The sequence below is a fragment of the Alosa pseudoharengus genome, unplaced genomic scaffold (assembly GCF_046254945.1).
Source record: "Alosa pseudoharengus isolate Yale_2024_CS ecotype anadromous, Long Island Sound unplaced genomic scaffold, YU_APseudo_1.1 YU_APseudo_1.1_scf_5, whole genome shotgun sequence".
Lineage (NCBI taxonomy): Eukaryota > Metazoa > Chordata > Actinopteri > Clupeiformes > Clupeidae > Alosa > Alosa pseudoharengus.
In genome coordinates this window covers 2,772,853-2,798,507 of record NW_027468837.1, presented here as the reverse complement: position 1 = coordinate 2,798,507, position 25,655 = coordinate 2,772,853, and the positions used below count along the sequence as shown (strand labels likewise).

Here is a 25,655-nt window from a genome sequence, read left to right as displayed (position 1 = left end):
TTTCAAATAAATCAGTTAAGGCATTGCCCATTCTGACACATTTCCTGTTTGGCCAGGTGGTGGCGCTATGCCAGGCAGGCCAATAGGGTTTCTGATTATTCTCATAATCATAATATCTATGAACCAGAACAGACTGTTCATTCAATGCACTTTGACTTTATGACACATTTCCTGTTTATGTGCAAGATATTAAAATCATAAAATATTACAACATATCAAAAATCCCTTCGCAATTTAACATCAGCGTCATCTTGCCATCATATTTGCCATATTTCACATGAATCTGACAAACCGTCTAGGAGGAGTGCATTCAAATGTTGAATGTTAACCATGTTAACCACCTCAAAAATAGCAAAAAGCTGAACTAATAATAATAATAAATATAGCCGCTATGCCAGGCAGGCTCATTGGGTGTCTGGATATCATCATAATCATAATATCTATTAACCTGAGAAGTTTCAGACCATTCATTCAAAGCATAGAACATTTCTGGCACATTTCCTGCTTGGCCAGATGGTGGCGCTATGCTAGGCCTGTGAATTACGAATGTGAATATCATCACAATAATGATATCCGATATTCTATAAAGTTTCAGATCAATCACTTAAGGCATTGTCCATTTCTGGCACATTTCCTGCTTGACCAGGTGGTGGCGCTATGCCAGGCAGGCCCATTGGGTGTCTGGATATCATCATAATCATGATATCTGTTAAGGGACTGTACGATATTTACCGGGGGGAGGGCCGGTCGTCAGGGGGGGGGAGGGCCTAAGAGAATTTTTTAAGCCTTAGGGGAAGGCCCAGGAGAATTTTTTTGGCCTGGGGGGAGGGCCAAGGAAAATTATTTTTTCCTGATCCATGATATTTTTTTCCCCTGATCAATGATCTGTTTTCGATATTTTAAAAGGTTTGTAGGCCAAAACATGATTCACGTCTCTTTGACAGAGTGGGCTGAATCCCCCACAACTCCCTTCGTAAGCTTTCAGGTCACCCGCGGTTATGAGTCATAAACCAAATATTTTAATGATATTCGGGTCATTTGCGGGCGGGTCAGTTAAAATTAATCAAATATATATTTTCTACAAATAGGCCTACTTAAAATATCACGAGAAGGCTAGCATCAATACAGTAAAGCATCAATACAGTAAAGTCAACAGTAAAGAAGCTGAAGACGGAGTTAAAATAATAAAGACACCCCTTCAGGAAAAGCGATATCGGCTATGGGAAATATTGGGAAAAGTTCTTAAAGAAGATGACAGTAGTATAGGCTACAAGTTATGGTCTATGTAGGTCTACTTCTTGCGAAGCCATTTAAAAGTATGACAGCCGAAACGGGCAGCCTGCAGGAATAAATCTAATGGCACAGACTACACAGCCATATCTACCGGTATGTATAGGTTCGCGCATGCATAAAAGTTACCTTAGTTCGTTGTGTTTGTGACTTTAAACAGTGGATGTCCTTTAGTAAAGCTTTGTGCTTCATTCAGCATTTTAAACCAGTTCTTACGCTAATGTTTTGACCAGCAATGTATCTCTCTTGCCTACCTTGCCTCCCCATTTCTATTTTCAAAAGAAGTATGTCCATGGCCAAATCTTATCCTAGTGTTCTAATCCTTGGTGGTTGCGTGCGTGCTTGCGCTCTTATTCTCATTCTCTCTCCTGCGCAAACATTATGTCCTGCATGCCTGCGTGTAGTTCTACTGCATAAAGTTTCGCAAATAAATTAGTTTGTTTTACAGAAATGGACTACTGCATGCAGGCTATAGCCAAAAGCACACATTTTGTAAATAAGCGGGTCGGATCGCGGGTCGGGTATAATTTTGTCCTAATTAATATTCGTGGTCCGAGTTGCGGTCGGGTTGATTAAAATATCGGGCGACCGCGGGCCGCTTGTGACCAAACCCGCGCAACACTGGTTTGTAGCCCCGTGTGTGTGTATGTGTGCTTATGACATTTGCTGGCCGTTTTAACCTTGTAAACGTCATTTTTTGACCAGTTTTATTTGATTCACGTAGGGGGGAGGGCCTAGGAGAATTCTTTTGAGCCGGGGGGAGGCCCCTGGAAAAAAAAATTTGACCAGGGGGGAGGGCCAGGCAGAACATTTTTAACCCGATCGTCTGGCGACCGGCCCTCCCCCCCCCCGCTAAATATCGTACAGTCCCTAACCTGAGAAGTTTCAGACCATTCATTCAATGCAATGTGATTTATGACACATTTCCTGTTTATGTGGTGAGATATTAAAATCATATCAAAAATATTACATTACATGCGTGACACCTGACGTGTGTGCCAAATTTCAAGAGTTTTCGACCATGTTAACCACCTCAAAAACAGGAAAGCAAAAAAGTGGAATAACAAATAATACTGAATAATAATAATCCTTACAAAAACAATAGGGCCTTGCGCCCTTCGGTGCTCGGGCCCTAATAATAATAATAATCCTTACAAAAACAATAGGGCCTTGCGCCCTTCGGTGCTCGGGCCCTAATAATAATCCTTACAAAAACAATAGGGCCTTGCGCCCTTCGGTGCTCGGGCCCTAATAATAATAATCCTTACAAAAACAATAGGGCTTCGCACCTCTCGGTGAGCAAGGCCGTCCCCCTCTTGGGCCCTAATAATAATAATAATCCTTACAAAAACAATAGGGCCTTGCGCCCTCCGGTGCTCGGGCCCTAATACAATTGTTCTTATCAGGGCATTGGGCATATTCTTTTCACATGGCCTATTCTTATTCTTATTCTGCGACATCTTATTTACATTCTGTGGGTTGTTTTTTCAAGTTACCGGTACTTCCATTTTTGGACTAAAAAGAATCAAACATTAAAAAGAATCAAACGTTTAGCTATCATGAAATAATACAACACATGATAAGATGTCAACAAGCAGGGAGATAATGAAGATCAGTAGTTCTACTCAAACTACTTGTGCACGTTGGCTATGGAAGATTGGTCAAATCCAGTGTTGTAATGTAACGGAGTACTAATACTTTGTTACTGTACTTAAGTAGAAATTTCACGTATCTGTACTTTACTTCGCTATTTAAATTTATGTCAACTTTCACTTTTACTCCACTACATTTCCTAGATAAAATGTATACTTTTACTCCGTTATATTTCCACTAAGCATCTTCGTTACTCGTTACTAAAACATAAAATTAGAAGAAATGTGTGCGACTGCAATAAGGGAGGTTTGGCGAATCACTGCTCCTAGATTGCATTATGCACGCTCCGCACGACCACCCCGACGATAGTGGTGTTGAACTGTGATGCTGAACACTCCACTACCTGCCTTAGCGGCCTGTGAAAGGCTATTTAGCATCGCAGGACTTGTCTTCAGTCCAAGAAGAGTAAGACTGAATCAGACCCGGGGTGGGTAATCGGGAGAATCCGGAGAATTCCCGGTGGGCCGCTTCACTTTTGGGCCGGTCGAGGAAAAAAATATTGACATTTGTCATGTTAGTCTATGTTTTCTTAAAGTAGGACACGTTCCGCATTCTGTGCATGACACCAATGCAATGCCTCTGCATGGGTTGTAGCTTACGTGAGGGAGTTCTCCCCTTCCAAAAAAGAGTTGGTTGGGTCCATATAGCCCGTCTTTTCCAAAAAGTTTTCTCAGATATGGATAGCCGAGCCGGCCCTACAGTAGACACAAGCGTCAGGAAGGATGGATGGTAGAAAGAGGCCAGGAGAGACTGAGCAGCAGACCAACCAGACGACCACTGAAAATGATGAGCCCGAAATTAGTGATGAGGCCATGCCTACAGGGACAAGTAGAGAGGATAAATTAAAGTTATTTAATGTAAGAAAGAGCAATTACCCTACATGATAAACCTATATGCCTTGTTTGCTCAGAAGAGGGTGTAGTAAAGGAGTAGGCTAAATCACCAAACAACAATATAGCCTACCCATGCAAAAAACGGTAACACTTTATTTGAAGGGGTCTACACAAGGGTGACATGTAACCGTCATACGAATGACATGACACATGTCATGCACATTAATGACACATTTTTGATGTTTATGACTGTTGTCATAATGTGTCATTCGGTTTTTGGAATGTCAAGTTGACATTGTTTGTGTGTCATCATTATAACAACTTGACATTAGCCAAGATGACATTATTTGAGGGTGTCTCTGTCATGACAACTTGACATAAGCCAAGAAAATGTAAACCGTTGTCATGACATTAGCCAAGAAAGAAATGCAAAATTGACATATAACTGTGTTTGGCCTGGCTCATCTTCTAGGTTTGTGAAGTGGTGGGCCGGAATAGTTGATTGTAATGACACCATTATAATTGTGTCATGAATAATTTCCTTGGCATGATATTGTCATGACAATTTGATAGGGCTGAACGATTTTTTGCATTTGCGATAATGATATGATGAAACACGATTTTCAAACCGCAAAGGCTGCGATTTGTAATATGTGACATCAACAAAACGCATTTTTACTTGCGCTTGCCGACGCGCCACCGACTCTTCTCACCGACCATTGAAAAAGCAAAAAACGTAAACAAGAGGACCAGCTAACAGTGTCAAGAAAGGTCTGATCAGTAGAGCTACTTTGGTTAAAAACCTCTTCATTACCTTTTGCCCGAACCTGCCATGTCCCTGGTTCTAGTTCATAATTCCCCTGTGCTGCTGCTCTGGCTGGTAACTTCGTTCACTTGTCCAGCTGACGATTAAAACTCCACGACTGTTTAGGCTGCACAGCAGCCATTCACCTGTGCACTGGGGACTTTGTTTACTGGAGTACAGTGACAGTGGGGGCATTTGCGATATCCAAGGGGGTTGGCGGCACAAACATTTAATCTCACAGGAATTGATGCATAATGTTATCCGCAAGTAGTTGACACGGCTAACCACCAAAAACCCAGCTGTTCTAACATTAGCTTACTAAGGCTCTAGGCTACATACATGCTGCTAACTGCTGATAACTTTGCCTGTTTAAAGAGTTTTGTCTCCGCGATTGGCTTTGTTGTGATATGAACAAACTAGTTAATTTGCATGCATGCATATTGCGCTGCGGTGTTGATGATGCTAACCTTTAGTTAACACCGAGCCGAACGGTCATTCGGCCGCATTTATTTGCGCTACAACAATCTACAGTAGTTTGTTCCGATTCACGTGCAAGTAGCCTACAGAGGAGAGGAGCGGGTCTGTGTGTGTGTGGGCGTGCGCGCGCGCGTGTATGGAGAAGCCGTGTCAGTGCCACTGCATGTATTTGTTAACTATCGAAAGAAGGTTCTATCTACATGAAATAGAAACAAAATAGAAACGAATCAGAATCATTAAATGTTTACAAGGCTGGAAGTTCAACAAATATAGGTCTACTAATGTGATTAAAATAGTTAAATAAAACATATTTCATTCATCAATCTTATTCAATGACCTAATGCCATCATAACATAGGCCTGGGCTGCAGGAAAGTACAGTTTATGTTTAACTTATCTAATTTTGTGTTGGTCATACTATAGAATAATATATTGCTTGTCTTTGTTGAATAAGACAGAAGATAAAGAGCTTAAAAATAATCGCATATCGCAATCGCAATATTGGTGAGAAAAATCGCAATTAGATTTTTTTCCAAAATCGTTCACCCCTACAACTTGACATATAACTGTGTTTGGCCTGACTTATCTTCTAGGTTTATGAAGTGATGAGCCTGAACAATTGGCTGTCATGACACCATTATAAATTAGATATACTCAACATATTGAACGTGCATTGCAGATGTAATCCACTCGAAAATAGCCTACTGATAGGATTACATTATTCTAGTTCAATATCTAATTTCTTGATTACTTTTAGTTATGTTTTCCCTGCTCACCGTATTTGTCCATTTGGTGGCAGTGGTGGCGCAGCATAGAGGGGAAACTGCTACACTGATTCTTAGAGAAGAAGACAGAAATTGCAAACAGCAGAAGGACAGCAGAATAATGAGCTGAAGCCATATTTAGATTTTCCACACTGAGAAGAAAAGTTAAAAATAACATTGAAGAGCTAGTTAAAAGGGGTTTTCCCACCAAACCTACTTTCTAAGGAAGGAATAACAGCAAAAGGTCGAAATTACGACAAGGAGTTTGTATGAGTTTTCTCCGGTGAGTGTTTTACACGTGTTCGTCATTTATGTTACTAGCATACATGGCATGATAGATGTGTTTAATGAGTTAAGCACGTAAACATTTGTTTGCTGTGACTCAGTTGTTTAATGCATTGTGTGGAAATGTATTGATGATACTGCATAAGCTAAAATCCAATCGGAGTTGAACATGAGTTTAATGATTTGAAGTGCTATTTCATGCTATGTTGAAGCCATGTTACTACGTGGTATGCTAGTGCTGACGTTTCATGTATGCAGTGACGGACTGGGATTAAAAAACGGCCCTGGCATTTTCACCAACCAGCGGCCCACACGAGGACGCGCATGCACACGCATGCATGTGCTCGAAACACACAGATATAACTTCACATGCACGGACATAACACGTTTGTAGCCCCATTGGTGATGAACTCTAACTTTAATATGCATAAAGACTGAACCAAGAACATGGATATATCAATGCAAACCTCCAAAAAAAATGAATGCAATATGAAAATGAAAAAAGAATAGCCTAGAATACATGGATTTCTATGTAACGTCACGAAAACATGCGTGCGCAAGAGGCAGAAAGCACCATAGAACAGTGCTCTCCATGAAAAGAACAAAATACGTTTTTGTGCTGAAAATTGCACCAATTCGAAATCACGATGGTTAGAGAATGTTCAATATGGTCAATATCCCTAAAGGAATGCATGTCTTCGCCAAAAATGACAAAATACGATGTTAATGCAAATGAATGGCAAACTTTGAAATATAGCCTAGAATGAGATGCTATTATCATTGAGACAACAGGGGACCAGGGGTATATAAAAAAATACGATTGTAGCTTACAGCAGCCGACTATTTAAGTCAAGTTTATAACGTTGTGGCACCAAGCGTCTTCTACCCCATGGCTGCGCGCGAATTTAGTTTTGTTGATAAACGGGAAACCCATCAGAGCAGCCGCTCCACAAATGTGTCTTAATTAACGTCATGCATTATAGGACCTCTTTCTCTGTTGTCATCAGCATAAAGGCCTCCAAATTATCCTGTGACAATCGTGTCCTTAGGCGATTCTTGATGAATTTAAGAGTGGAAAAACTCCATTTGCATGGCACTTGAGTAGGCTACATGACAGTGTTAGTAGGAATTCATTTGCTAACCATATATAGTTGTAGGCACAGGTAAAGAGGTTTAACTGCTGGAGAAGGAAATAGCAACAGATTGCACAATTCTTGCAGGTAGCACATTTCTTGCTCACCAGGTTTATTTCTGTATCTTCCTATATCTCCGCGGCATCATCAAAGTCCGACGCTTTGACTGTATAGGCCTACTCGTTTAGAGGAGACTTTTTCAGGCTGTCCCAGTGCATGGCGAGATGTGTCAATTCCGACTGTAGATTTTCAACGGTAGCACCTTCACTAAATTTAAGCAGACATTCTCTTATGTTTCTAAGTGCATTTGGGGGCAGTTTATTAGCTTTTATAAGGGGAAAATTCCGAGGATCAAGCCATGCTCAGCAATTCCCCGTGCTGAAGGTAGTAGACGCATTCGGTTTTGAAATTCCCAGAAGTCCTTGCTTCATGTAGCCTAACTTTTGTAAACCAATAATAAAATAAAAGATATACAGGCAGCATATTTATTGTATTCCAATTTCAAACAATGCACTTTTAAATCATTTGATTGAATAAGGTTAAAAAAGAATGTAGACTGATGTAAATATTGAGGGTCACCATGACTGTAGTGTAGAGACTCATGTCTGGTATAAATACTGATCAGTTTCCAACTATGAAGGAGGAAAAGGGAGTTAGAGATAAATGGCTTATTTGAAGCCATGTAACACTATTGATGCTTGATAGTGGGCCGAGAGATAAAACCGATAAGACGGAGTAAAACCATCTTTACGATAAATGGGCCGCGCAAAGCCGACAAACATGCCGCTTCGTGATTGGCCGGCCCAAACGGCCCACGAGGGGCCGCGGCCCTTCTGGCATCTGCCCAAATGCCAGACCGTCCAGTCCGTCACTGCATGTATGTAGTGAATGTATATAGATTAAAAAAAAGAATAAGGTACTACAGTTCATGAATATGAGTTATATTTCCAGATCTGGTAAAATGTATCGAGAGTAATTGAATTGTTGCCCTGCTATGCAGGTTGTTTTTTGTTTGGATGCATGATTTGAGAGAGTGTTCCATTGGACAAATTCTTCATTGGACACGGGAGGCAGAAGAGCAAAGGGCGCGAATGATAATCTTGCCTGCGACATGAACTGCTTCTACTCAATATTTCTTCATTTCATCGTAGCCTACAGATAAGCGCAAGATCTCACCACTTAAAAAAACTAAAAAAAATACTACCCAGGTAGATTTTATCAGAGCTCTGAGGTCATTTTACTTTACATGTATATTTTTCTCAACTTGTGTGAAAAGGTTGAAAACTAAGAGAAATACTGATTTTCACAACTAAAAGGACAGAAAAGAGAAACAAGGTCATACCAGACATCCCAACCTGCAAAAAGTCATTTCAGGGTGGTATCACAAAGTTTTAAAAACTTTAGCCTACTTTAATACAGATTAATATGTTCAATAATGTCTAGTCAGTACACCAAATAAGGAAGACCTAGATAGAAATTGTGAAAATAAAATATGTAGATTTTGGTAGTTTGGTCTTTTCATGTAGCCTTGGCAACTAGCCATCTAGTAGGCTATAGGCCTGAATAATATGCACATGAATTGACGCTTGTTAAACTCACCTCAACATGTGTTTTGCAAGTGAACAGTGCTAGGCCTATCATTATTTTTTTATCATTATTCTTATGAGACAAGGGTAGCCTCCACTTTGAAATGGGTCTTACATTTCCCTTTTTTTGAGGCACCGACTCTGCCATGATGCTCCTGTTCCTACTATATACACTAAACTGATTAAGTTCGGGAGAAAAGAGATAAAAGCCCGCCTACACTGAAAACTGATTGGTTGATTTAGCGAAACAGGCCAATCAGGATGCTCTCTGTCTTGGTGGCCCTCAGGCACACACGCACCACCAGCTCTCTCTCTCCCTCCCGTCGTGTGCGCGCTGCACTCAGATGCACACGCGATCTCGCATGCGCGCTCTTGATGGCTCACTCTAGATTCCGGGAAATTTTTGTCTCATTTGCGGGCATCAGGGAGCGCTATCAATATGCAGGAGACTCCCGGAACTTCCGGGAGACTTGGGATGTATGTCATACTGTTTGAGAAATGCGGGCTATATATTCTGGGTAAACTATTTTGGTACTTTCATTTGTCTACTCCTTTTGTGAAAAGTTCCTTAGAAAGGCAGCACTTCACTCTACAATATAATAAGTGCCCCTTACACAGACATACAAGAACCAAATATGGCGTCTCAGGGGGAATCGAACCCCTCAGTCCCTCAAAACACACCTTAAAATGATTGAATTGTACTACTGGTTAGGAATCCGCCATCGTAATGGAGTGTTGGGTAGACTCGTGCATAATTTGAAAAAGCTGCAGAAATGATGGCAATGAAATGGTGCTTAAAGACCAGTATGTGAATAGTTTAATGCATGTTCCACATGCACAGTTAGGTTAGCTGGCATGGTAACATGTCCATGTATTATGGTTTTGCAAAATGCATTGCTGAAATAAACTCTTTTAAGTCATGACTGAGTATGGTATTTGTTGTCATTATAGCTGACCCAATGTTCCAGAAATGTAAAATGTACAGAAATAGGACCTACATGATAGAGTAATGACACATAATGACACGTTCCGGAAACATCTCAGATGGTTCACTGTACTTTAGGTCAAAGGTAAGTATTCATGACACTGTCAGGAAACTATTGTGGTGTGTAATACTAGTTCTTTGTGACAGCTTAATGACAAGTCAAAACTGTACCACTGTAGTTGAGGTCAAGAAAAGTATTCATGACCAATTTATAATGGTGTCATGGCAGCCAATTGTTCAGGCCCATCACTTCACAAACCTAGAAGATAAGTCAGGTCAAACACAGTTATATGAACTTGTTCATGTAATAATTAAACAATTATGTCAAGTTGTCATGACAATTCATGACACTGTCAGGAAACTATTTTGGTGTGTAATAGTTCTTTGTGACAGCTTAATGACAAGTCAAAACTGTACCACTGTAGTTGAGGTCAAGGAAAGTATTCATGACACAATTATAATGGTGTCATGACAGTCAATTGTTCAGGCCCTTCACTTCACAAACCTAGAAGATAAGTCAGGCCAAACACAGTTATATGTCAAGTTGTCATGACAATATCATGCCAAACACCTTGCATTTCTTTCTTGGCTAATGTCAAGTCGTCATGACAATATTGTAAACGGGTTACATTTTCTTGGCTAATGTCAAGTTGTCATGACAAAGACCCGTCAAATAATGTCATCTTGGCTAATGTCAAGTTGTCATAATGATGACACCCAAACAATGTCAACTTGACATTCCAAAAACCGAATGACACATTATGACAACAGTCATAAACATCAATAATGTGTCATTAATGTACATAACATGTGTCATGTCATTCTTATGACGGTTACATGTCACCCTTATGTAGACCCCTTCAAAAAAAGTGTTACCCAAAAAACATGTAGCCTAAACATTAGTTCAATATGCCTCTTTGTGGAAGCGTGGGATAGGCTACATTTCAAATGCTTTCTTTCTTTCTGTTTTAGTTAACTTGTGGAAGAGTGGAATATTTTTTGTTAACTTCTCAGTTGAAGTGAATTATTATATAACCTTTTGTTGAACCATGGTACTAATAAAAACTACAGGATAGTAAGAGCTGAAATGTTGCTTCATTTATCCAATTTCGACCAATATGGAAAATGTGGGCCGGCCTTGGGCCTGAAACTCCCGGGCACTGAATTCTGGCAACTTTGAAAACCAGCTTCTTTTGAAGATGAACAGACACCTTTTCAGTTTCAACTAATGACTGGCATATTAGTAGCTGCTGGACATAGGTGGCCTGTGTGTGTGAGAGAGTGAGATGGTGACCTGGGGAGTAAGCCCTAGAAATGCTCATACCAAATGATCAAAAGGTTCTCCCTACCAGCAGGTCATTTTTTTTAAAAGAAATAAGTTATTTATTTTTCATTTTTACCTTAAGTTCATACAAAAGTGAAATTTCTGTTTCTGTTTTTTTCTTTGATGTCAGCTCTAAAAATATGCTGTTTGTTCTTAGAACTTAAGAGAATTGTGCCTGAAAAGTCCTAGAAAACAATGTGATTTTGATTTGATGAGTGAGATTAAGAAGATATGGGAACCCTGAATGTGTTTTATGCTTTACTATAAGAAAGCCAAAATAAAGTTCACAATAAAAGTTCAAAATAAAACCGCTTGCTTTTTACTTTTTACTTTTACTTTGAATACTTAAGTACATTAAATATCAGAAAATTACATTTCATACTTAAAGGAGAATTCCGGTGTGATTTTGACCTAAAGTGTTTTGAAACATGATACCGAGTGTGAACGTATGTCTCATAGCCCATCTCGGCTTGTCCCCTGCACTCCGAAATCTGGCGCTAGTTAGCCGATGCTACCAACAAGGCGGTCAATGGTGGTGCCTCGGCATCGGCATAGCCATGCAAATAAATCACTGTTTTACACCATTTACGAGGCTCAATGTATCTCCACACTTCATTGGTAGACTTCTGAGGGCCCTGACATTTAAAACGAGACATTGAGAACTTTGAAAAAGCACTGGTAGTTTACTTACAAGACGATTTATAGAGACAGTATCTTCTCGAAGTTTAGCGTTTGCAGCCATCTTGAATTTAGTCACGATAAGTCGAGCGACGAGTAAGAATGAACAGGTATGATAAGGGATTAGATTCCAAAAATAATTCTGTGGAAATGCATGGATTACAGTTTCTTCCAGTAGCAGCAACTGGAATCCATGCATTTCCACTGAATTATTTTTGGAATCTGATCCCTTATCATACCTGTTCATTCTTACTCGTCGCTCGACTTATCGTGAATATTTTTTGTTAACTTCTCAGTTGAAGTGAATTATTATATAACCTTTTGTTGAACCATGGTACTAATAAAAACTACAGGATAGTAAGAGCTGAAATGTTGCTTCATTTATCCAATTTCGACCAATATGGAAAACGTGGGCCGGCCTTGGGCCTGAAACTCCCGGGCACTGAATTCTGGCAACTTTGAAAACCAGCTTCTTTTGAAGATACATGCAATATAATTATTGCAAGCAGCATTCAGTGATTTGCATGCAGTAATTTCAACACTGACCTTGATCTAGCAAAGATGGAGCAAATTTAAAGGTATTTTATTGCCAAAACACAACACAATGTAAATGAACTATAACAAAAAAGACTTAATCAAACACAAACTACTATTTTACTGACTATTAAAATAATAATTATGTAGGAAGTTTAGAACCTAGAATTGACCTGCACATTACAAAAGTGCACCAAATTCAACACAAATGACTCAATACACTTGGAGGAGGTCTGCGTCCTTTCCTTTCCAGATATTTTAGGGATTTCGCCCTGGTATCGAAAATAGACCACTTCAGAGTCTCTCTCTATCTCTTAGTCGCTGTTCCCTATTCCCTTCGACTCGTACTTCACTAAAAAGAGGAAGAAATTCAGAGCTGTATTTGCCAGAGTTGTTTGTCATCAAAATCTGAGAGAGGTTAAAAACTCACTACAGACATTCGTCTGTCTGTCTAGATTTGAGGGAAAATCAACTACCCTATTTTTCGGGAGTTTTGTCAAAATGAAGTTAAAGCTCTTTTTAATGACAGTTCTTGTAACATATAAGAACTTCAATTGACCACAACGGGTCTATAACAATTTAGATTCTATCCCTAAATACACAGATTTCCGTATCCTCGCTTGGGTGTGTGATGTGCATTTAAACCACAACGGGTCCTAGACCTTAGCTTCACAAACAATTTGTCACAACAAATAAATTTGCTAACAAAGCCTATTTGGTTTTCTGTCTGCCCTGGAGCATAGGACTTTCCTTCCCAAATGCCTGGCTGAGTTCACTACTCCTGTGTATATCAGTGCGTGGGCAGTATGTTTTTTGCCCATATACAGTGTCTTAGAAAGTAGCCCTCAAACAGCTGCCTACTCCCCGGAGCGAAGTCAAGTCTTTGGAGCAGAGGCCCTGTTGCAAGGCATCCGGGGTTCTCAGCAACACAGGAGAGGCAGAAAAATACAAGAAAACGCTAAACGATCTTTTTACAAACTCCTAATCAAAGGTTAGGATTTTGACTTTTATTAAATACAAATAAAAAATACAAAGAAAGATAACTGTTTAAGTCTAAAGGCTAAATGCTCGGTCCAAAGAAAAATGAAAAGGAAAAAGAAGAACAAAGAACCCTAAACAAGGGGCCGTTCTCTTTTTATACCCCTCTCGGTCAGGCAGAACACGTCCAAGTTTGGTATTATGTCTTGCCATGAAATATTGGTTCTGCTTTTTTTTTGTTTTGTTTAGTTGCCAGTCAGCGTTTTGTTTTGCTGAAAAACAGTTTCTTACAGCTGGTACATTATGTTCTTCTGTCTTTACATTTTGTTCAAAGCACATCTCATTTAGCATAACACACTTTAATTCTAACACAACCTTTTTATATCTAAGCAAACACATTTTATGTAAATATTAGCAAAACATTTTAAGTATTATAAGCAAACGTTCTTATATGTTTAAGAAAAACACAAAATCATAATTATTATCATATTATTCTAGCAAAAACAATTTATGGTTTTAATTAAGAAAACACACTTCAATTCTAAGCTTCTACGTTTTTAAACATTATAAGTCTAACTTGTTTCACACCGGTTGTCTATCATTATCTTGCAGCATTTGCACATTTTTATTTGTTTTAGAGCAAGCTGGATTTAAGCAGTTATATGACTAAAAATCTTTTAATAGTAAATCATGAGTCTGATTATTGATTATCACATCTTTATATTTGTAAAGTCACGCTACACAGCCCAGGTTTAATCGTGTTTTACCTAGAAATTAGAACTTTCCAATAAATGACTTGTTCTTATAATAGTTGTTCACCAGTACACCCATTTATAATGAGTTTATTCAATTTACCTACCTGGTGTCAACGTCTGCAGGAGCAATTACTTCATGGTACATCCTCTTAAATTCTGGCGGTTTTTTTTTCTGATATTTTTTACAATTTACTCAGTACTAAGAAAGCAGAAACTACACTGCAATTTTTTTTATTTATTTATTATTTATTTTGTTTGACTCTTTTTTGTCTTTTCATCAAACGCTTGCCCTTGCGTGATCACCATAAAGGGCCACCCCCATTGCCACCCCCAGGGCCACCACCATGGTTTCAGAATGGCACCTCCTGATGTCTTCTGTCAGGACTCTAGGATGTAAATGAATTTGACAGTTTCTGATGGTTTGACAATCTCTAGCTTGAAGGGGAGCTGTGCACACACACCTCTTTGTCATACATGTAACACAAATAATGCCCTATGGGTCTAATTTTCCAATACCATGCTGTGTGATAATTTGTGGTATCTTGTGACAGGAGCTTGGTGGAGTAGCAGGCGAGTGGCATTGGTTCTGTCAGCAGCCACACTGCATAACCTTCATAAAGCACAGCAAGCAGTAGATGTCATACCTGCTATGGGATTTCTGCTCACCTTTCCTGTCTCTTTTGTTCTCTTTGCTTTTTGTTATAATTCCTCAGCCATCCATCTTGGGCTTCTCATTCTTGCCTCATTTTTCTAAGCTCTGACACTGTTTACTTCACTGGTGACTCTCAGAGCCCTATCTTACTCCCGGTGTAGAGCGTTTCCCAGCTTGTGTCTTTGCATTTGAATCAGAGAATGACATAGTTGTACTGTTCTTGTCCAGCACACAAGGCAAACTAGTCACTGAGGTGTGTTCAGAATGATACATTATTGGCTCATTGCTATGTTGAGCTAGTGGAAAGTGCAATTGACAAAAAACTGTCAATAACACAGTATTTCATTGTTATTTTAAGGGCATATTATCAAGAATATGAGATGTGATGAAAAGGTTCAGAGTCAGAGATTGTGCCTATAAAATGTACGCAGCGCAAAAACATGCAAAAGTCATAATATTAATGTCTTGGCGATCTGAAACGTCTGGTTAGAGTCTCTAATTTAATGGCGTGATTTTGTGATCTAACGCTGGGCGCTGGGTGCAAAAGGGTTGTTCTTATGTTTTTCAATCAGTCATGGGTGTGTTTTGGGCGTAACATCCTTTAAACCAATGATCTGTCCTTCCTTTGAAGAGCCAGCAGCACAACATCAAACAGCCAGTCTGTATATTGTCAGTCAATGCAGGGTATAAGGTATAAGCAAAAATATTACAATGTGAAAGATTATTATCATGTAGATCACATCAGGTTGCCATAGAAGATGAGCTGGCACACTTTCACTTTGCACATGAGCAGATCTGTTTCCTCTTTCTTAAAAATCCCCCATTATAATAGCAATCTGCCAAGGAGTACTTGGCTATTATAGCTAATGGGAGGAGACACTGATTAGTTTATAACATGTTACACCCAAAAACATACCCTTGATTAATTAAGCCTCTGGTGACCACACATACACCATTAAACAACCAAAAGTGGATTTGTACACACTCTAATTGCACTTGTGCCATGCACTTCAGACTGCGTTTAGATAGGTCTAGTTAAAATAGAGCCCTCAGACTGCGTTTAGATAGGTCTAGTTAAAATAGAGCCCTCAGACTGTGTTTAGATAGGCCTAGTTAAAATAGAGCTCTCAGACTGTGTACCCCACACTGAATTTTCATTTTTTTCATTATTGTCTTGCCACGAGCAACAGACAATAACTTCTCAGTCCTGTTTTTGTTCTACCTATCATGTTGTGGTGAGTGTTGTAGGTGATAATCTAAAGGATATATTTCATTTGGAATGTGATAACATCAGCATGACTGAGATTGGTTTAGTCAAGTCTTTATCAAGAATGCAATTATGGCACCTTCAGAAATGTATTCTATCCACAAAACCAGTGTAGTCATACTAAACCCTGTCCTTGTCTTTCTCCCTCTCCCTCTTACTCTCTCCTTCTCAGCTATATATCCAGACAACAACACTTACAATCTCTATGAACCTGAGTGCATCCGTTGCACTGGGGATGCTCTACATGCCCAAAGTGTATGTCATTATTTTCCACCCAGAGCTGAACGTGCAGAAGCGCAAGCGCAGCTTTAAGGCCGTGGTGACCGCTGCAACCATGTCCTCACGTCTCTCTCACAAACCTAGTGACAGACCCAATGGCGAAGCAAAGACTGAACTGTGTGAAAACGTGGATCCAAACAGTGAGTAATGCAGTTCAACAGCTTGTTTGTCTTTTTGATTGTGGAAACTTTTTCAATTCAACCTGCTCACCAAAAATAAGTGGCAAAGTTTCTTTACTACACCAGCATGCATGGCTCTAAAACATCACCCACCTGTATCGCTATCTTGAATACAGTGAACATGTAATAATTCTAAAGCATTGTTTCTACATTAATTGTCATCCATAATTAATAATCAGTTTTTTGGAAACCGTTTAATGTTTTGTTTTTGGTCAAATAAACCCATCCCAGCCCAGGTTTTTATTCATTGAAATTTCACAATCAATTATGCATTAACCATTTCTAAATTAAGTCATATTTCCATCATTGATCAGTTGCTAATGATTTGTCTAATGATTTAGACATATACTAAAAGTTAGTGAGTGTGCCAATTAGTGTTTTACAAACACGCCAATTCAGGCGCCCAGTTGTTAGAAAAGTAATGTGATTGGATTTTGAATTGGATCAAATATTGAAAAGGGAATGTCGAAAGGTAAAAATAGGATCCTGAAATCAGTTTGGATCACATGATCTAATCTTGGTTTTGTTGATAAAACCTTGTTGTGTTGTTCAAAACTTTTCACTTGGATTGGGATACATTTGATCCAAAAAATCAGGATTATCCTGATCCCAACAGAAGGGTGGATTTTGGGCACAAAATGTAATAAAACATTAAAATTGGTCAAATAATATAGGGCCCTATCTTGGTGATCTATGGCATGGTCACTAGCGAATAGCTTAAATAAATGTAGGGGTTTGTCCAGTCCACATTGGGGGTGGTTTTGTTTATCAAACGTTGGGCGACACTAAAAGACGGTTCTTATGTTTCTTAATCAGTCATGGGTGTGTTTTGGGCGTAAACATCCTTTAAATCAATGAAAGTGACATCTGTCATTCCCTTTAACAGCGTGACTTCAAACAGCGCATCGGTACTTTTTTTGATGGTCACGACGCATTTGAAGGTATCTGTGTGCACGCAAAACCGTATGTAGCAGGTATTCCACTAAACCATGGTTAACTAAAACCTGTTTGTGACAAACAGAGTAGGGCTGTAACGATATGCGATTTAAAACCGAAATCGCGACACTCATATCCACGAACCTGTGTCGTGGTGTGAAAAGGCAGAACCGCGACACAACCTTACTAGTATTTCATGCAGTGCTTTGCCGCTTACGCGGCCGCATAAGCAACCCACATCTCCCGCTTTACTTACCGGTAGCCTACGTTGTTCAACAATAAACTAGATGTACCGCATAGCGGTACAAAATATGACTGCCGCTCAGTCCTGTACATCCATTCCGCGAAAATAAATCACATTAACTTAATCAATTTGTCTCCATCTTCTACTCCATCCCCCACTCTTGAAACTTTTGTGTATGCTTGTTTGGCATGTGTGTTTGCGGGCCGCACAGAAAGTAGCCTACTGGCGCTGCAAAGGTGAATAGGTTTGTAGCACATAGTTTGCCCAAAAAATTGTAGCATTGTTATAAAACCTTTAAAATCTCTAAACAATCACAAGTAGGGCAGTTCATCACAGTCCATCCATTGCAACTGGACTGATGAAAGGTACACCTGTAGGCTACATTGTATTTGAGAAAAGCAGAAGGTAGCAGCATAATGAATTTATTTATTTATTTATTATTAAACAAAACAATCCCTGTCAGATCCATGCAGTTTTCAACAGCTATCAAGAAGAGAGGTCAATATTGTTTACAATATTTCCAGGCTTCAACCAGAGAGCTGAATTAAAGAGGTAGAGTTGTAATAGAGATAGTAGGCCTATAATCTGCATAAAGTGTGCGTTCATGTAGGTAGGCTATTGAAATGTTATTCAATAAAATGTCTAGCCCCAGCTTTCCCCACTGCTTTAATTTATTTTTGTTTTATATCCCCTGTTAGCACACTGCGTGACAGATAGTCAGATGGATATACATTTTTTGTTGTCTCCTGGGATTTTGACAACCACTGTGTTCTGGTCTAAATGCTCCAGACATGGTTCCTCCCCTCTTGAAATGCTTGAGGGCCTTATTTTAACAATCTGAAATGCACAATCTGTATGGTTAAGCGGATGGTTTAAATACGTTTAGGGTATGGCCAGTTCAAAATCGCTATCATGGTCTTAACAAATCGTTATTGTCAAACCACTGACAAGGTTCAAAATAGCCTTACACTTTGGTGGTAGTGTGGGGAGGGTCCCTACAGACAAACCAAAGTATTGTATTCCGGTAGCTTCAAATCAGTGGGCGAGTTTGACTTCTGGTAGCATTGCGCAGCACTGCAAGAAGTTGAACTCGGTACTTCGAACCTTTATAACTCATTTGTAAATGGTTTGTAAGGCATAGAAAGTCCTCACTTTAGATGAGGTCACACAATATATTCAACTGACCACTAGTAACTCCTAAATTCATCATGGATTTGTCACTGTTAATAATAAAACACGTATTAACACACTCACCATTACTGTACGTCTTTCATTTAGACAAATCATTAGTCATCATTAGAACAGTAGTCTAATGGTAAACAATGCAATATTACTTAATTTAAAAATGGTTACATTGTTACATTTACAAATGTGTGCATAAATGTAGGTGTAAATGGTTTATTAAGCATTCACTTACATATTCTTACTGAACCTAGACCTTAAACCTTAAACATAGACAATTTCTGAGAGATGAGAGTTAATGTAGGAACAATGCATGAGAATGCAATGCATAACAAATGATGACCAAAGTATTAACAATTTGGTTACAAAGTGCTTCATAGTGTGTAGTTATTATAAAGTGTTACCAGATAAGGTACTGGCAGACCACTGCTGACTTCTAGTTTGTTGTTTAGTTTTCTTGTACTGTTTTTTGTTTACCCTCAGGACCCAAGTGAACTTTTATAGATATGGTCTGCACATGGTTTATGCACAGTGTGGATGACGAAAATGTTGTCATTAGTACCATCCATACAAACTCTCCTGATACACCAACATGTTGTGTCTACATTGGCTTCTGTATATTTACTATTTACTATACATGTGCATGCAAGTTTTCAAGCAATGGGGATTAGGTCAAGAGAAAACAAAAAACGTTCAAACAAAGTGACTTTGAAAACAGATTTTTTTTTTCATTTGAGTGTTTGCTCCCTGGGATTAAAATTACAAGTGAATTACTACGGTGACAAAATGAGAACTTCTATTATTAGTATTATTATTATTATTATTATTATTATTATTATTATTATTTATTTTAATTATAGCTAATTAGATAACCAGCAACAGTATTTCAGGTAGCAATTGCTATTTAGATATAGAGAGAAGTAAAGTGGTTAGGATTGAACGGAGGCAACTATTTAGGAATATGAGTCTTTGCCACAAATTTACACAATGTAGAGATACAATTTCAGACCCTATGATTGGGTGATATCATGGAGGTGTTACTGTATGTAGAATTGGAGAGAGGGAGAAAGTACTGCCCCCATTAATTGCAGTGGCCAATGCTATAGCTACTTTAGCCAAAAATATTTGAAACTCATCATAACCATCTTTTTCAAAATGGTGTTTCACAGGGCTCATTTCTGGCATCATAGAATTAGCCAATTAGGTGCCACTTTACAGGAGACGTACAGTGGCAAGAAAAAGTATGTGAACCCCTGCTAAAGTTGACTAAAAAGAGGAATAAAAACTCATTTTTTGGAAATTGATCTTAATGCTTTAATTAAAACAATGAGGAAAAATCTGACCTTTAAGGACACCAGTTTTCTTTGTGAATGAATAATGTATCATAAATAAATTAATGTTCTTCCTTAAAATACAGGGGGCATAAGTATATGCACTCTTATGTTAAATTCCAATGGAGGCAGGCAGATTTTTATTTTTTAAGGCCAGTTATTTCATGGATCCAGGAGACTATGCATCCTGACAAAGTTCCTTTGGCCTTTGGAATTAAAATAGCCCCATATCATCGCATACCCTGCACCATACCTAGAGATTGGCATGGTTTAATTTCCGTTAGCCTATTAGCTGGTTTGAATATTTTTTAATACTTATGCCTCCTGTATTTTAAGGAAGAACATTTATTTATTTACGATACATTTCATTCACAAAGAAAATTAGTGTCCTTAGTTGTATAGTTGAATGCTCCAGAACTAGCTGTGGTCAAATTGTTAGGGAAGAAATATAGTGATTGACATATCACATAAACTGTTATTGTGTTGTTGGAAAAAAATATGCAACTTGTGTCCTCGGAAACATCTGTTAGCAGGTCAAGTTTTGGAAGTAGGTTACCAGGCAGCAGGTGAATTATACATAACTGGCATGCAGCGTATCTCTGTAGGTAAGGTATTTAAATAAACTCCTGGTGTACTTACAAACTTTCCAATGCCTTGTTTTATGAGTAAAGAACATAGTTGTACTACTGTAGAAGTTTCGTACCATTCTGGGAATTATTAAGGGGGAAATTTACGAGATACTAAGTTGGTTCCATTAGCGCCTGCAGAAAGTCATTCGTTTCTGACAGCGCTACTCGACCAGTGTTCGACCAAGGGAAAACAGGTTCTGGGAGGGTGTTTGGTTCGGGGTCATGGTGCAAAGGACCCTAGAGTGAAATTACTCCGAACCATCGCTTTAACCCTGGTTTATGAAGACTACTTGTGTACATTATTTTCTCATCATCTTCTAAGGATCGAGATTGCATTCTGAGCCCTATGTTAAACAAATTCAAACACCCTGTCTCAATTTGCATCTCTCTACACTATTTTAGGTGTATAAGTGTGCTCACAATGCCAATTATAGCGACCTACAGTAGAGTCCCTAAAAAGTGACGCCATGTTTGCCATCTTAGCTACACTGTCGAAAGGGAGGGACCACGTCTTTTTCAATCCTAGTCAGATGATGTAGCCTACCTTAAAGGTATAGTGTGCAGGTTCAGGTATTTTTGGCAACTGTAGCGCTCCCCCTAGAGTTGTGATATATTTATATTTTACTAATGTCTATGTCAGGATTTCAGGTTAGGTTTGGACCAAAATGCATGACAAGATATTCGAGAACACAAAGGAATTTCACTGACAAAACTAGGGCTGAACGATTTATTGCATTTGCGATAATATCGTGATATGATGAAACGCGATTTTCAAACCGCAAAGGCTGTGATTCGTAATATGTGACGTCAACAAAACGCATTTATAGACCCTTTCAACAAGGTAAACAAAAACAATGCTTGAACGTTCTATTTGGGCCCCAATCTACTTCCTCTGCATTAAGATAACATGGAATGTTAAAAAGGAAGTCTTGTGGGGCCAACTATGATGCTGATAATGGAACTCTCTTGAAAGGGTCCATACTTGCGCTTGTGTCAAGAAAGGTCTGATCACTAGAGCTACTTTGGTTAAAAATAAACCTCTTCATTACATTTTGCTCGAACCTGCCATGCCAGGTTCTAGTTCATAAATACCCTGTGCTGCTACTCTGGCTGGTAACTTCGTTCACTTGTCCAGCTGACGATTAAAACTCCACGACTGTTTAGTCATCTGTGCACTGGGGACTTTTTTTTACTGGAGAACAGTGACAGTGGGGGGATTTGCATTTGCGGCACAAACATTTCATCACAGGTAATGAATTGATGCATAATGTTATTCTCAAGTAGTTGACACAGCTAACCACCAAAAACCCAGCTGTTCTAACATTAGCTTACCAGCTAAGGCTCTAGGCTACATACATGCTGCTAACTGCTGATAACTTTGCCTGTTTAAAGAGTTTTGTCTCCGCGATTGGCTTTGTTGTGATATGAACAAACTAGTTAATTTGCATGCATGCGTATTGCGCTGCGGTGTTGATGATGCTAACCTTTAGTTAACACCTAGCCGAACGGTCATTCGGCCGCATTTATTTATTATCTACAGTAGTTTGTTCCGATTCACGTGCAAGTAGCCTACAGAGGAGAGGAGCGGGTGTGTGTGTGTGTGTGTGTGTGTGTGCGTGTGTGTGTGTGTGTGTGTGCATGTGTGCATGCGCGCGCGTGTATGGAGAGCACAGGACAAGGAGAAGCCGTGTCAGTGCCACTACATGTAGACCTATTTTTTAACTAACGAAAGAAGATCATATCTACATGAAATAGAAACAAAATAGAAACGTATCAGAATCATTAAATGTTTACAAGGCTGGAAGTTCAACAAATATAGGACAGGTCTACTAATGTGATTAAAATAGTTAAATAAAAAATATTTCATTCATCAATCTTATTCAATGACCTAATGCCATCATAACATAGGCCTGGCCTCCAGGAAAGAACAGTTTATGTTTAACTTATCTAATTTTGTGTTGGTCATACTATAGAATAATATATTGCTTGTCTTTGTTGAATAAGACAGAAGATAAAGAGCTTAAAAATAATCGCATATCGCATCGCAATCGCAATATTGGTGAGAAAAATCGCAATTAGATTTTTTCCCAAAATCGTTCACCCCTAGACAAAACCCACAGGAACAAAACAACCACGACTAAACACAATGACGAATCAAGGAACAGAACAAAACTAGGAGTTTAAATACACAGGAGGAGAAACAAGTCTAACAGGGCACAGGTGGACAAGAAAGAAGGCACAACGAGAGACAGGTGAACACGGGGCTGGAAACCATAATTAAACTAGTAGACTAACAAGGCTCAGGTAAGGGGCAGAGACACAGGCACAGGGAACAGACACATGGCAAAACAAATAATGGAACACATGGCACAGGACACAGGAAGTAACAAAGAAAACAGGAAGTAAACAAGAGAACATATCAAACTACAAACTAAGAGTCCCAAAACCAATGTACACAATGAAAATGCTTTTGTTGTGGAGGTGAAGGATTAACAACAGGCAAAAAGAGCTATATCTACTGACAAGGTAATGTTTCATGATTCTCGCGTGATTTCTTCGGGCCGCTATTCTTGAAGTTGCATGGCTGGTTCTCTTATTAGTGATTCGCTACGGCTGTGCTGTATGGCTATGCTAGGTGAACGATTCCCCTATTACAAGTTCGTTTACCATCAAATTGGCTTTGTAAAGTTTATATTACGGTGAAAATCTTGCATAGTGTACCTTTAACGTTTCAGTCATAATTTTCTGCAAGTGCACATTAATTAGTATTCACCTTGAAAAAACAACATCATATCTGAATTCATGCACTGCACGATTAAGTATGCTATACAAACTAAACCGCATTAAAATGTATCAAGGGAAGTACATAGGCCGGCATAATGAGACAATGTGAGAATGTTTTAATAGTTCTAGATCAGTGTTTCTCAAAGTGTGGTCCGGGGACCACTGGTGGTCCGCAAGCTATCCCAAGTGGTCCGCAAGACATGGTAAAATATAATATAGATGAGTTGTTTGCAATATTGAACAAATTTGTATGTAAATTCAAACAGTTCTACAACACTGCCTATGTAAGCTACGCCAGTTTAAATCATATGAATCCTATGATCCAACATGATGATCCATCCTATGGTCCGTGAGGTTATTTTTTACTGGTTAAGTGGTCCTTGTTTGAGAAACACTGTTCTAGATAATAGTTTAATAGTTCTACATTACAAATATAACCACAATCAGTGATTATCAGGGTCCAAGGAGGTTGGATGAAGAGCCCCCAAGGGGAAAATGATTGAAGGTCAGTGAGAAAACTGGACAAAGTATAAACAGGCTAAATGTAAGCAGGCACATTTTTACATCAAGTGATTCTTGAGATATTGACATGGGTTTGTTGTAGCACCACCTATGGACAGATATTAGATCTGCATCCAAAGAACACTGTGATGATTGTATTTACCAAGATTAGTTATAATTGGACCTTTATTTCAAAAGATTTAAGAAATAGAATCATTATAGGACATACCCTGGAATTTGATTAACATGTACAGTAACTTTGAAATGGGGTGATAAATAAAAATTCTGCATAGTCTTAAGATAAAGTATGCCCATTTTCATGACATTTGGATAAACCTCAGAGGAGATAGTTTAGCTTCACTTTCGAATATTTTAGAAAATGGCAGAAAAAGTTTGGGGGGAAATTGACATCAATGGCTTGTCTTACTTGTCTTGGACCTTGACAACGGTGGTCTTGACTACAGCTCTGATCAGAAGATATTAGAATCATTAGAATTCACAATAGAATCATTATGAGCTACACCCTGAAATGTGTTTCACAATGTAACTTTGAAATGGAGTGACAGATCATCCCGTCATCTCAGTCCCAAAGAAACCTATCACCCAGTTGCATCTTCAACGTGATGAAGTGTTTTGAACAGATTGTCAAAGCTCAAATTATATCCTCTCTACCCAACCCACTAGACCAGTGGTTCTCAAACTTTTTCTTTCATTCCCCACTTTGATCAAGGGGGCATTCTCGAGCCTCACCTGTCCCTCATCGCTCTAAGAAAGTGGTAGGTCAAGCTTAAAATTGTCAAATTTATTGAAATAATGACAAGTTCTAAATATATCCTCTTCAACAGAGTTAAAATCAGCTGGTGCTGCAGATATAATAATAAATAAATACATAACACACATATTTCTGTTTTCCAGCAACATATTAGGAAGCATAGGCCATTTTACAGCATTGTACAATATATTCAATGAAATACCAACATGCTGCATTAAATGGATCCATAATCCAGTCATACTGAGCACTGCTGGTTGGGAAATATTTTTGAAATAAACTTTGCAGGGATGTGATGTAGGCCTACTGTTTAATACATGGGATCACAACAGTGGCTCCCAATCAGACGTTTCAGCGATTTCACTCAGAAATCTCAAATACTGTCGCGATCGAGGCGCCTGTCCCATACTCAAGTTTTTTTGGTGAATGCAGTAATCTTATTTGCTAGGTGTGGTAGGTGCTTGTCTTTGCCTTGTAACTGGACATTTAACTCAAATGTATCGCTAAGATATATCAAATATATCGCTAAGATAGGCCAGCTTCGTCAAGAAATGTTCATTAGTGAACGTGCTTGCAGATTCAAACATGCGCTCTTCCTCCAAGAGGCGACTCGGAGCTCAAACACGCGCGACAGCACTTTACCTCGGGAAAGCCACCTTGCCTCGCTGTGAAACAGTACAGCCTTTTGGTCAGCTACCATCTCTTCGCAAAGTGCGGAGAATAGACGTGCTTTTAAGGGCCGGGTTTTGATGAAATTCACCACTCTCACAACAACGTTCAAAATCTCATGTAGGTCGAGACTAACTAAGCTGCCTTGACACGA

At 39.0% G+C, this 25,655-nt stretch overlaps 1 protein-coding gene across 1 annotated transcript in view; it reads left to right on the top strand.

Annotated features, from left to right (window-relative positions):
* The window catches only part of grm7 (glutamate metabotropic receptor 7), a 251,304-nt gene that overhangs the window by 209,219 nt on the left and 16,430 nt on the right, over positions 1 to 25,655 (top strand). Inside the window, exon 9 of the mRNA XM_076267919.1 lies at positions 16,171 to 16,417. Coding sequence (XP_076124034.1) covers positions 16,171 to 16,417 — 247 coding nt within the window. The remainder of the gene's footprint in view (positions 1 to 16,170; positions 16,418 to 25,655) is intronic.